The 14,396-nt window shown below is 49.8% G+C and overlaps 1 protein-coding gene across 8 annotated transcripts in view; it reads right to left on the bottom strand.

Annotated features, from left to right (window-relative positions):
* Positions 1 to 1,591: 1,591 nt before the first annotated feature.
* LOC144729454 (forkhead box protein P1-like) overlaps positions 1,592 to 14,396 on the bottom strand; it is a 198,892-nt gene continuing 186,087 nt past the window's right edge. For all 8 annotated transcript variants that reach the window (XM_078609756.1, XM_078609757.1, XM_078609760.1 and 5 more), the window contains 3 exons: positions 9,762 to 9,831; positions 9,073 to 9,236; positions 1,592 to 7,398 (listed from right to left, as the gene is read on the bottom strand). In XM_078609756.1, the coding sequence (XP_078465882.1) occupies positions 7,002 to 7,398; positions 9,073 to 9,236; positions 9,762 to 9,831 (631 nt within the window). In that variant the 3' untranslated portion in view covers positions 1,592 to 7,001. The remainder of the gene's footprint in view (positions 7,399 to 9,072; positions 9,237 to 9,761; positions 9,832 to 14,396) is intronic.

Raw genomic sequence — 14,396 nt, forward strand, 5'->3', positions numbered from 1 at the left:
GAAGAAATAAAACAGTTTAACTGTCGCACATTTAAGAAGAGCAAAAACAACAAACTTAGAAACAAACACCCGTCCCCTTTCATGCCCCAAGGCCACGGTAGCTTCGCGAATGACAACCGATAATAACGATTTAAAAAACAACGACGAAAACACCTTAAATACTAAACATATCAAGGACAGCCAAAGAGAGCAGTAGCCCAAGACGTCTCAGCTGTCGACACAGCGAGAGCTGAAACACGAGGAGATCCGCCGTTTCGACTTGACGCCTTTGAAGGGGATCGATTTACCCCAAAAACAACGCCACAAGGCACACGCGCACGTGACGGACGCCGCGAGCTTTCGGCAAAAGTGGAGCGCACCGGGTGAGCGGCATTTGAGAGCCGCTTCCGTATCCAACGCCGGCTCCGTCGACGCGTGGATTCAAGACAAGATTGCCCCCCCCCCCCCCACCTTGTTCGGTTTAGCCCCCCGATGCGCTGCAGAGGAAGACGACGCGGAACGGGGCAAGCGGCTCGACACTTCCCGAGGTGTCGTCGTTTGATTGTTCGAGTGTCTGAGAACCCATCACGTCGCAGCGAGAGAGCAAGAGAAGCGCACACGAGCACAGAGAATGGCAACACACACACAACCCCCCCCCCCCCCCCCGAGTAATTCAGTGTTATTCAAAAAAAGATGGTTATCTATCGGCTTAACTCAGATAATCTCCTGCCCAACCGCCCGCGACGCCACACGGCTGCCGCATGCCCCCCCCCCGACCCCTTGGGTCTCCCCCCCCCTAGTACCCTATATCAACACGTGTCTCTAAATAGCTCGCTTCATACGCTACAGTGATTGTGCTGGAGCAGTCACACCTGATGACGGATGCTTGTGTTGCTTCCGAAACGTCGTGATTTAATTGAGTTGTTTTATTTTTTTTTAGTTTTCACCTACGTGACTTTACCGAAAAAAACGAAAGAGTATGGGATACTTGCGGTCACGAAAACTTCAAATCTAGAATTAATTCAGTGTTATTATTACGATGACTACCGCGTACGTGAAACGTCGCAACTGCGAACCTGAGCCGAGAGGTGGAGGTGGAGTGGGGGAGGGGGCAGAGCGCAGAGTCGCAATACAACCAGACAATCGCCTCTCAATTCCTCGCCAGCCGTGACGAGGGGGGTGGAAGTGGGGAGGTTATCAACGGGCACTTTTTCCTTTTTTGCTGTTGTTCAACTTCATCAAAATTTCAACAGAATTCAACATGAAACATTGTACATGGACGAGGCAATATACTTATATGTGTCACCCCCCCCCTCCTTCCGCCCTCCACAATATAAAAAATGTATCAACAGCGTTTGACGTCGTCGCTTTTCCGCCTGCCGCCGAGTGTTTCTCCCGAGGTGCTGGTCCTGTGCTTTGCGTTGCCAGCGTTTGCACTCTCCATTTAGTCTCGCGCTCAACTCGACGGCGATTTACGCATTTAGCAAACATGAGCAACTGTGACAATAACAACAAACAACAGCCACAACAACAACAACCCTCCGATCTTGATGACCTTGCGATCGCACGAAAAGGTCGCGTGAAGAAATTAGCCAGGAATGACCGCGGCGGGTTTCATTCATTTCAATCATTTATTCAGTTGCCACTCTTTTGTCACCATCATCCCACTTAAACTACTGGAGAGGAAGAAAGAAAAAAAAACAACACATGCATAACCCTATCAGTATGTCGATGCTACACTTTAAACATTTACGGTTTCAGCCGTCACCATCACATGGTGACACCAGAACAACGAACGGACGAACGGACGGACGAACGAACAAAAATCACAATGAGTGCCCTGGGATAAGATAAAAAAAGAAAACGAATTCACCGGTGAAAAAAAATGTACAAAACACAATTGCCGAACAAAATCCACACAAAACGTTTATCTACAACAACAACAACAAAAATGTCTCTCTATTCTCTGGCATTTCAATGGTCATCTACATCGCCGACAAACGCCGCGCCAAATCATCGGGACAGCTCAAACCGCACGGCCTTGACGCGAGATTTGTTTCAGATGCGGGCTTCAGTTGTTTGGGCAGGTCCCATGAACAGCTATCGGACACTTATTGAGTTATTTAAATAAAAGTCCAAGTTATATTTTTTTTATCCTGCTCAAATGAGCGTTGGGGCTTTGCTCATCTCCTGTTAACAATTCCGAGTCAGTGGTGGAAATTCTGCCTTCTCGTGGCAGGGGCGAGTCTCTCCTGCAAGATAAACCCAACTGACTGTCTGGCTGACGCCTGATGAAGCTAGTTGTAAATTACTGGCGAAACGTCGTACTCAGATTGTAAATGTTGTGGCTTGGCTCTCCAACACACCGCTTAGTGCTGTACTAGTGACGAATTGGCACGTTCTGTTTACGTGACAACCCTTGCTAGTTGGCTGTGTCGAGTGGTGGTGGGTTTAACGAAACATTTGTATATTTACGCGATCTAACCCAATAAAACCTGTACTATAAACCTCACTGACTCCCCTGCCAAGTAGTGAATATTTTATCGACCTCGGAGGGATGATGGGCCGAGTCAATCATCCGGTCAGGATTTTAAACTCGCTAGCCGCTCGCTCTTCACGCAGAGGGAGGTCAAATTTTGACTTAAAACTTTCGTGACTGCAGGAATTCACATTCTTTAGTTCTTTCGGTAAAGTCACGTAGATAAGAAATAAAAAAATTCTAATAAAATAATAAAATGTTAAATAAAAAAACAAAACTCACGACGTTTAGATCGCAACACAAGCGGTCGTCATCAGGCGGAGAGAAAAGGGGGGTAAAAGCCTCTAATTTCAACTATTCGTAAAGGTTCTGCATCTCTTCAGAAATGTGAGTGACTCGATCAGATCATCTGTGACTTTACCGAAAGAAACCAAAGAAGACGGTGAAGGTCGTTTGACAAGCGGCTGTGCTCTTAAATTGTACTGCTTCACGTGAAGCATTGAGCACGTGGGCCGGCATCGTAGGCGTCTGGCAAATCCGCCTTTTGGCACTGCGTGGGGGATTACTGCCCAAAATCTGGAGCCTTCATCTGGCACAAAACTTGCCGTCGCCACCTTCGTGCTTTGCCCAAGGCCTCGTGTTTCGGCCCGAGCGTTTTCACCGCAAGAAGATGACTGCACGCTGGAGGTAAATACAATGGCCACAATAGCCACCGTCATTCGCTGTTCCATCGCGACGATGGGCAGAGGTGCTTCTCACGACTTTAACGTGCACACAACAGAATAGAGGTTTACTCTGTTTAAAAAAAAAGAAAAACATCAATTCCACACAACCTCGTTCTTTCTGTCGGTTAGTGGAAAGTGCTGTGAAATACTGTGCACCTTTTACCTCGGCTCCGGAAAAAGCGAGAGGTCATTGAAACGTCACCCAGGCCACCATCAATCATTTCCTAGCGGTGTTTGTAGTGCAGTGCGGTCATTATTTTTGACCAGAGTTGATGGGGGGGGGGGGAGAGAGCTGTCTGTAGGCCATCGCTTCTCAACGAGTCGACCCCAGCGACGCATTTACGACTTTGGAAGGAAACAAAAACCGGATACGTGAGACGCACAAGTTGTTAGGGTATGGCATCAGAAGACGAAAGCAGTCACGGACTTTATTTTACCCATGAGCTGCTACACCACCACACCTCACTGCTGTTCTCTCTTTTTTTACGTGAAAATTAAAAACCCGAAGTGTACTAAACTGCACACAGATGCTGAACAACAGCAACTCCGTTTGTGCTGTGTGCTAAACACAATTAAATATCCCCCACTTTGAACAAAACAATCACTCGAGAAGGCAAACATATCTTGCGCATTGCTCAAGTTTACGAGCGTCTGCCATTTATCGGCAATGTGACAATGTGTTTATTTTTTATTTTCAGCACCACGGACAGAGCTGCAACTGAGGTAATTGTCCCCTAATTCATCGACATGACGATCGCCCAGTTTTTTTCTTGTTGCTCCCGCAAGATGCGGCTCCGGATCGCGAGCGCCTGCGTACACGCTTTGAACGAAACATTTTTTTTTTTAAAAACACCGCATCTTTCTTGTGTAAAAGGCAACACGAAGTTTCATACACAGTGCTCACTCGTCATTCCCTGTGTCGTGCTTCATAAGGCTGAGATTCGTGACTTAGCAGTTTGTCTTTGGTTCAGAAGGAGATGCATTGCGCCATCTGCTTGGCTCATTCGACTCTTTTGTCGGGTATGAAAATAAAATAAAAGACGTTAAGGCTGCCTACGTTTGTGGCCAATTTTGGTTTTTTTTTTCTTCTTATTATTCTTCTTCTTCAAGCCGCATGCAAAATGCACGCAACTTACAACAACAAGGCTTCGCTTTGGAGATGTATGTCTTTGGCAAGGTCTAACAGTTGTGGGGGGTGTGGGTGGGGGGTTGTTTGTTTGGGAGGACATTGGAGCTGCTAAGTTCATAGTGGCATTGGATTTGCATAATACGGGGTTGTCCATACAGGTATCGTCACATTTTGACAAAAAATATATAACTAGACAACAATTTGCTCACATATTCCTTAATAGACAATATTTTTTGTTGGACCATTAACATCGAGAGTCATCCTCGCCGGCGCGTGACAATAATACGCAATTGAGTCACAACGGTGGGTTCGATGAGCACCGAGGCCTGGTTAACGTCTCGACGCGGCGTGCGTTGCCGTCGCCACGGAGGACACGTGGACGTTCCGAGGGATGACACTCGCACAGGAAAACATTTTCGTGCTAAGTTGCGTGTGTGCACGTGTAGAAGCGGTCATGTCGCAGTTAGTACGCCGCGCTACAAACCCGGCGACCCGAGTTCGATTCCCGCTCACGGCCAACACCAGTGACGGTTATCCGAAAGGGTGCCGGGCCTCCCCTAGGCCGACTCGGCCTCAATTGAGTACCTAGTGCGATGAGTAAAAACATCGCCACTAGGGAGACAAAAGGGAGACAAAAGCGGCCGGGCGTGGTGCTGGCAACCCACCCCCCTCGTGTGCCGTTCCGGCCCTTCATAGGTGCGACTCGTGAACGGCACTTGCTCTAACAGTTTGTTAACGCTATACAGGGGGGGGGGGAGGCGAAATGCTGTCTAATTATAATTCTCTCACAATGGACGATGCGGTGCACGGACAAGGCTGTACGACGAGTCGTCTCTTGTACTTCTTCCGTCTCCACTCGCGTGTGCCGACAGCGTGCACAAGCACTCTGGCGGCGACGGACATCTGTGAAGCGTGGGCAAGCGTGTTTTGGTTCTCTATTGCTTTACTTTGGTGTTCGTTTGAGCTGGTGGCTATTTCGTCTCATTCGTTTTCTTCTTCTTTTCACAATTCCGTTTTTGGGCATTTAAAGGTGAGCTAATGTTCATAGTTTGGCCTCTTTCAAAGCTTTAGCGATGAAGCAATTATACCCTACATAGTGCATTCGACAGCAATTGATCACGAACCACAACGTTGAACGTACTGTACGTTTTTTTGCTGTTGCAATTCCCGATTCGTGAGTGAAATGAGCCACCGCAACATCGAGTTCACATCAGTGGCAAAAAAAAACCATCATTGAGGTGCGAATTAAAAAAATCGATCATTTCAAGGATTTCAATCGACAAGTTGCATGTGGTGAGATAAGGTGTGGGTAACGCCCACCTTTTCCAACATGTCTGACCAGTGTGGAAGACTAGGCCAAATACCGTCTAAGAGTTCCCTCCGGTAGAGGCCCCTCCATCAGCAGTGGCGTGAGCGAGCAATTGCACGGTTGCACCATTACTACCTTTTTAAAAAAATTTGCTAAAACAATGAAGGAAGTCGAACGTGTGTTTGATGCAGTGCGCTGACTGCGGTGCGCACAGAGGTGCAACTCGCCACTCAACGGATGATGAAGACTCGGGGGTGAATACCCGATCCGACGTTTAGTTTGAAACTGCCGCACTGTTTGATCACACCGAGGTCATCGCGACGCCACGTTTCTGTTGCGGTTTTTGGGAGCTGCCAACCCACGGCCGATACTTTTTTTTGTGTTGCATCAGAAACCATCCGAACGCCGTACATTTTTTACTGCGTGCCCTGCTCACAGGGACGTGCGACCCTGCCGTTCCCTTGGGACGGTGCGACATTAGCATTGAAGGGCGTTTTATACAAAACCCTCCCGCCAACTCGTCCGCTTGTGCGCCCCCAGCTACGAGCGATGGAACTCTACAACGGCATTATTGCTAACGCTGTCGCGTTTGAGAAAATGCTGAGCGGTGGATGATGAACATACATAGTGGAGACGAACAGGCACCAATGCCCTTGAGACTCATTTTTAAGGCAGTGGTATTGTAAAGGTATCGAAGGAGTATTCTGTCCGACCCGAAACGTTACAATGTACGAACACGATTACTATCGGTCAGATTTTTTAAAGACTTTTTTTTCTTTTTACCATTTTAAAAAAATATCTTTTTTTTGTTAGAAACTAATGCATACCAGTCCAATCCAGGTAAAGGCCTATTTGTGTGTGTGTCTAAATTAAGTTTAAAAAATAAGTCCCAGCATCCAGCATTGACGTGAGACGTACCAACATCCGAGCCGGCCACAAGCACGGCTTTCTCCCTCCACTCGCGAGCGTTCGCTTCGTCACGGAAACTCGCGACAAGGTGGGGGGGGGGGGGGCGGGGGGTGAGGGGGGAACGCGACGGCCGGGTCAAAAATCCGCACCGTGGAGAGCCTCCCCCCTACCCACAACAAAAAAGGGCTCGCCGGATTTTTCTTGCAACATTTTTTTGTGAAAAAAAAAAAAGTCCCACGTTCGTTTTTTTTTTCCCCCATTTTCTTCCTTTTCTTTTTTGCGTCGAGCTATCGTCATTTTTCCTTTCATTGTCTTTGTCCCCGCCAGCGGCGAGCGGGACGATGGCCACGCGAGGCAAACGTTCGTTCCGGCGGTAGAAAACGTCGTCGTCGTCGTACAACTTTAAAAAAATGCAAAAAAAACTTTTTTTTTTTTTTAAACCCCTGGCCCAAAGCACCGGATACGATGCCATCACTGGGCGGCGTACGCTCCGTGACCGTGAAAATGCGGCACCGACGCTTCGACGCCTTCGCTCCCGATCATCCTGTCTCCTCCTTCTCCTCCTCCTCCTTCTTCGTCGTCGTCTACCTCGTCGTCATCTTCCGTGATGTCGTCGCAGTAGCCCTGGGCTTCGGGGGGCTCGGGGGAGCGCCCCCCCCCCGACGTTGTGACGAGCGACAAGGGGCCTTGCTCAAACTCCGCCACCGCCGCCGCCGCCTCTTCATCCTCCTCCACATCCTCCTCCTCCTCTTCCAAATCCGCCTCCCGCCCCACCTCATCGTCGTCATCGAACTCCACCTCCCGCTCCCTGGGGTAGTCGTCGTCCTGCTGCATGTACATGGGCTCCTCCTTGATGTACACGTGGGACCTGCGGGAGGGCGGCAGAGACGGGAGGACGCGAGTTGGTAACTGACGATGATAGTGACGCGCCCAAAGGGTGGACGGCCAACGTATGAGTGAGAAAGAGCTTTGCGCGTAGAAGAAGACCTGATGAGAAGGAAACTGGCACTATGTGGACAAACATATGTCGGATGGGTGACAGGAAAATTTAAAGTGTCTTGTTGCTCGGGACAAATGGAAGGAACCGGAAAGAGAGGAAGACCTAACGGAGAATTTATTGGCGACGACATAAGAGATTGTTGGGCGGAAAGACGTGCGCTACTTGAGCATATTGGCACAAGACAGAGAGGAAAGTGAAAAAAATGACAAAATCTGCAGTGGACACCTACGGGGCTACCTGCCCACGGATCGTGATGATAATGAATGACAATAATACTCACTGATACATTTGTAATTTAGAGTCGTAGTATTATTATTATTATCTCGCAAGGCTATCACGTGGGCACTATTTTTCATGGACGAGTGTAGTAGGTATGTCGAACTTCTTTCGCACCGTACGGAGGTGCGGAGGAAGGACAACAAACTAAACACAAAAAGCAGTCCTAAAGAAATGAGTTTGTCAACCTAGATGATGATTTAAAAGCGCATAATTCGAGTGGGTTCCAAGAATCATAAAGAAGAGCGTTCCAGACGGCCGCAGAAGCGCATCTGAAAGCGCCGCGATGTGGTGGACCGTCTCTCAATGGCAGCATCCTGTAATTAAATCAGTGAGTGTTTGTTTCACTATTAATATGGGTGGCCTTGTTATTTTGTACAGGGGTGCAGAGTTTGAATCTACAACAAACTAAACACAAACAGCAACTTCTAAACAAATCCGTTTTCAATCCTCCAGTAGAGGGCCACGTTGCTCTGTGGTTTTGCCAAATCAAGGAACGTTCGAGTAATAACAGAACACTGGCAAAGTTGGACCATGACGTGGCCTCCTGTTTGAATGTTCAAATTGGAAAGACTTAGCGGCATACCGCTCTTCCGTGCCGGCTGGCTCACCGGCAGGGTCACTTAATACTATTTTATACAACCAGAATCAGAATCTTTATTTAGAGCGGAGGAATCCGATGAGCTATGAAGCTCTTTTTCACAGATGTCCAGTAGGGGCAGAAAGTTACAACAACACGGAAGACAACAACCCATAATAGAAGTTGTTGTGTTTGATTGCGTAAATATAAATGTGTCGTTAAACCCGCCAACACAGCCAATTCGTAAGGTTTGTCACGTAAACCAAACGTGCCAGTTCGTTACTAACACAGCACACCGCTTGTGTGTTGGTGAGTAAACCCACAACATAGTACATGTGGTTAATGCAGACTTGATGGCTTGCAAAAGGTATCTATTTTGTGTTCAAACATCTTAACACCTGTTGTATTGCCAGAAAGGGAAAACCCTATTCATATTTTGTTAATAATGTATAGAGTCGTTTAACACGTAGGCTTTCGCGACCAATATTATAAATTATTATGAATGTATAGAGTATAAAAATACAAATTGCAAAAGTATAAAAATTCCTGCCGATCTTTCAATGTATCCCCTGTAGCCCTGGGTGACCCTGAACCCCCGTGACCTCGGGACAACCACGTGACACCATGACCCCGTGAGCCGTGACCCCGTGACCCACGACCCCGTGCCACCCAGGGCGAGGCCTCACCGCGGGGACCACGAGGGGCTGCGAGCGGAGCTGTCTGGGCCGGACTCGCGGCTGCCGTTGAGGTCGGCCTGGGCCCGCTCGGCCGCCTGTGCCAGCATTGCCGCCGTGGCCGGGTTGACGAGGCCGTGCCGCGCCAGGTACGCCAGGTTGCCTTCGCCCAACGCCTGCATCGGTTGTGCAGCGGACACAGAAGCGCCGTGAATACGTGCCACGGCGACACGCCAAGGACACATGCCACGAACACATGCCACGAACACATGCCAGAATGATACGCCACGGACATACGTCATGCACATGTGCCAGTGACACACACCGTTAACAGATGCCACAGACACATGCCATGAACATGTACCACTGGGACACACCATCAACACACACCATACACACATGCCACGGACACACACGCCATGAACACGTGCCAGAGCGTCACGCCACGGACACACACGCCATGAACATGTGCCACAGTGAAACATCATTAACACGTGCCAGGGACACACGCCACGGACGCACGCCACGAACACGTGCCCACAGCGATACGCCACGGACACGTGTCACGCGCACACACACACACACGCGCGCGCGCGCGAGAGACAACACGCCGCGACCACACTGGGACTTTTCGAGACGAGCTGCGATGCAATGCAACGAGAGTGTCCGAGTCGGCGACGTGTCCGGGGCGGGTTGGTTACCTGGAGGCCGGAGCTCAGCAAGGAGCCGTTGTCGAGGCCGCCGGGCGCGCTCTTCAGCAGCGTGGGGCTCCTGCGCGCGCCGACGCAAGAACAGGGCTCGTGAAAGCTCACGCGCCCGCATACACACGGCACTCGCACGCACGCTCAAGCACAGACGCTAAGACAAAGTTCCCCGTATAGCTATTCGGCCAGATGGGGCAAGTGCGGTTATAGCGAGCGCATTTTGTGGCCCGCTATCACATCCAGGCTGCCGGCCGCCTTTGTCTCCCCAGTGCTGATGTTTGCCACAATCGTTTAAGGCCTAGTCGACCTAGGGAAGGCCCAGAACCGGTGCTGATATCACTTGCCCAATGACGTCATCTGTGGCTGGGATTCGGACGAAGATTGCTAGGCCTGTAAAGCGGCGCCGTTACTCCCCTCCACACACACGCACGCACGCGAACACACGCACACACACACGCACGCGCACACACACGCACGCACACACACGCGCACACTCCCACGCACGTTCCATTTGCCCCGCTAACGACTCCGAGGGCTTACGGTGACGCACGCGATCGATCCCTTTACGAGCAATTTCCCACTGGTAATTCCGTTCATAGGCACTTGCCAGCAGGACTGACCTCCAGCGAGATGCATCATCCGTTACCATTTAACGCCAGGCAGGTGGCAGCTAATTGAGAATCATTATCTGATTGGCGAGGTCAACAACATTGTCAACTTTTGGAATGGGGCCATTATGTCGGCTGGCTGGCCGGCCGGCAATGGCCGATTCCTGTAATTTATATTTAAAGTCCAACTTTGCAGCGTACCTTCTTCAAACAAACACAAGTGGCTCTGTGGCAAGTGCACTTGCCGACATGACTACCGGCAAGTAATACATCGATCGATTATGTGCGGCTGTCAATGTGGTGGAGCAGAGGATTGGCGCGCTGAGGCCTGCCACTCGAGTTGCGTTTCCAGCCTCGGCTACCGTCAGTGACGAGCGTGTGACACCTGCACCGGTTTCCTGGGCTCCACAATTGCGCCAGCCCATGCTGACCAGCTGGGTGAAGTATGGTCAAAACAATCCCTATGACTGGCACGACATGGGACGGGTCGAGCAACGGAACGACAAAGGGGCTGCAGGTGGTTACACGTTTTATATAACGAGTATGAATATCGATACAACTTGGGTTTTTTTAGCAAATAAAATGACATTGTGCATTACTGTCCATTGTCCGCGCACTGCGAGACTCGGAGAGGAAGAGTTCGCGACAAGCGGTGGGAGAAGCCCGTTGTTTCGGAATCAAGCCCTTTCCAGCGGAGCTCAAGAAACCCACCAAGGAACTCGCGCTCGTGACCCGCTCGATGCTCATTAAGCCCGGTCTAAAGACGCGGCCATCTCCCGCGTTGCCCATTCACAAACACGCTTCGCATCACTCCCCGCGGGTGACCACAACCTAACTGGCGTTCCCGCAACACACGACGGGTGGTGACAAATCGTCACGAACGAGTGTCGAAACCGCGGGCGCGGCAGTGAGTCAAAAGCGATGAGTCAAGCGAGCATGCGAAGGAGCGTGGCGGCTGGGTTAGGCGGTAGCAGCAAGCACGGCAAGCGAGGGCGAGCGGGGGGGGGGGGGTAAAATCAGAATAAAAAAAATTAAAGCAAAATATAAGTTCAGAAAGTGTCACGCGTAAAGAACGTTGCACAACATGTTAAGGTTTTTGCGTTGGTCTTTGGATGAGACTAACAACAATGTGCCGCCGTCATTTTCAGAGAGTCGCTGATATGAATAATAATGGCTCGTGGCTGCTGGAACTCGCTACGTGGCTTATAATTTTCGTATAATTTATACGATATTTGTAGATTATTTCAAAAGCATGTATTTTTTTCAAAATCCATCGTTTGTTTGTTTGTTTTCCATTGAATGGCCTCCAACTACGCACATACGTTCTGGTCAGACCAATTGCAGCTAAACTTGTGCTCAGTAAACAATAAAAATAGTATTGCCGATTGCCCGAGAGACCTCGCTGAGTCTCGTCAATATTCTTCAGGAAAGTCCTCGAGGAATTTGGCCAATTTCATTAACGAGCATTTGGTACTTTGTGACTTCCCAAAAAAAACCCAAGTGGCCACGCTCGCCGCTCTGCATTGACAAGATTCAAGAATCCCATTGCTGGATTGCCACCTCGCAGGCCAAGCCACCATCCCACACCCGGGGCAGGCACCCTCTCGGCCGAGTACGAAGCAGACTCAGCCCTGCTAAGCTTCCGAGAGATCTGATGGCCGCATTATTTATAAGGAACGTTTGCTGATAAACGTTCCATCGTACGGACAAATGCCAATGCTCCACTGCACCCAAGTTGAGCCCCGCGGTGTATAGTTGATAACAATCACACTATTTATTTACAGGCCTTACTCGGACCAATGGCAGATGAAGGCATCCCCATGCCGTGTCCGCTTTAGGACTTGTTTGATCGTGCTCAGGCGTGCCCGGATGTTCCTGGAGGCCCAAGGCAGACTCCCAAATGGGGCCCCGCTAATGCCACCATCCAAAGGCCTACTTTGGGGCCATCTTTTGCCCTCTGGGCAGACTTGGCCATACTTCCCCATGCAGATCAGTGCAGGTTGGTGAAGGGGGAGTGTGGTGCCGAGGTCCAGTTAAGATATCACGAGCCCCTCATGTTAGCCATGGTCGTGAATAACACCGAGGTCGCAGGGTTCACGGCGTAGTTAGTGCGCCAACCTCTGTGCCACCGATCTAACCGCCACCCCCCCCCACCCCCCACTGACCATTGCATATTTTAGAGACCTATTTATAATAATTTTTAAGCGTTCATCTGCTCTGCAACTGAGACAATAATAAGCCGGGGGTGGCTTACACACACTCGAGGGCAAATGGAATGCTTGAATTGACGGGGCGATAAGAATGAGTTGTTTTTAAATTAAATAAGCAAAAGAGAACAGGTGGCGACCCTAATTGCGGTGACGGGCGCCCGCCCACTTGCACGGGGAATGCCGCGGGGTTTGCTCGTGCGGTGCTGGGCGTTTCACTTCGAGCATCATTCCATTCGAAAGACGCGCTGCTGTCATGTCAGCGATCGTCCACCCTTGATGGTGGGCGGCAACTTGGGGGAGGCCTTCATCCAGCAGTCGATTTACCACGGCTGATGATGCCCAAGATGATGCCTAAGAACCAAGGGAGCCAATCGGCAGGCTTCCCAGTCCTCGCAACTCACCGCCGTATCCGCCTCTCCCTCCAAGTCTTCAGATACAAATCAAGACATTGCACACCGCACCTGTCTGATGATTGGTAAACTTATCCAACATGCCGTAAGGAACGCTAATTGAGGTTGACAAAAATCTTGGATGTACGGTGGCGAGATGTTAACTACCTCGGCTGGTATGCAGGTGGTAGTGGGTTCGATCCCAACCCTGACCCCTGCTGTATATTTGGAGTTTGCATGTCCCCCTCCTCGTGGTCGCTTGAGTTTTTCTCCGGGTCCTCCGATTTTTTCCCTTCACATTTAGAATCATGCGTTTAAAGTTACTGGCTGCTATACATTTCCACGTGATAAGCCGTTTCATTTGGTGATCATTTGTGGCCAGGTCGCTTCTGAAAAAGAGCGCTGTAGAGCTCAGTGGGCCTTACCTGGTCAAATAAAAGTATTTTCGTTTTCAGTTTTAAGTGAAGGATGCTTCTACTTTAATTGATGAAGCCCCCTTTGCGAGGAAGACGACCAGGCCACACAAGCAGGCCATGGCAGTAGACCAATTGATTCTTCAATCGAGCTGTGTGGAGCTCTGAGCATGAAGCTATCCTCCTAAAAGAGTCAAAATCCTCAATGAGGATTTCCTTGATGAACAGCATCGTTGTTATGGGTACAAAAATGCCCTAACATCAATGGCACGTGTTATCAGTCCAGCCCTCCGCCCCCTTCACCAATCCTCGCTGACCAGTGTGGTGAAGTATGGTCAAAAACCCCTCGTGACCGACATTGCGTGGGGAGGCCTTCGTCTGTTGGTGGATTGAGAATGGCTGGAAATTATTTCACTTTCATGTCCCTTCATCCAGAATTCTTGTGCTGCTTTCGATGTTCAGCAAAGTCCTTGTGATTATTTCTCTCAGTCGTGTTTGTGATATCTCAACAATGTTTACGATCTGGCACTCACTCCGGCCACTGGCTCACCGGTGGTCAGTCGCCTCCATGTCACTCTTCTATCGCTAGTACCACGTTTAGGGTTTGCGTGAACTGCATTCCTCGATTCCTCCACCCATGATGGGTGGAGGTCTCGGTCTACCAGACTGACGGTTTCGTCTCAACCACCGCGTGTTCGACCACCGCACTGCAGGTCACAAAGCTTCTCTCTCTCTGCTCCTTCCCTTTGCACGGCGCCACTTTGGAGTTCCCTCCCATCGTCTCTTTTCCCGAAGCTCTTACACGAATATAACCCTTCAGTAAACGAGTCAAACGTAATCCATGACAAATTAGTGCTGCTTGTTGCTGGCTGCTTGACATTTTGGGTCTCTAGGCCTCTGCTCAGCAACCATGTTTATAAACGCATAACACGAGCACTCAGCCAAGTGCTAAATATTATTTAGTTTAAAATATGTTAAACATTCCTAAGTAATGTTGAAGTTGCTCACCAGT

Source organism: Lampetra planeri, chromosome 32 (assembly GCF_965212315.1).
Source record: "Lampetra planeri chromosome 32, kcLamPlan1.2.h2, whole genome shotgun sequence".
NCBI classification, from domain to species: domain Eukaryota; kingdom Metazoa; phylum Chordata; class Hyperoartia; order Petromyzontiformes; family Petromyzontidae; genus Lampetra; species Lampetra planeri.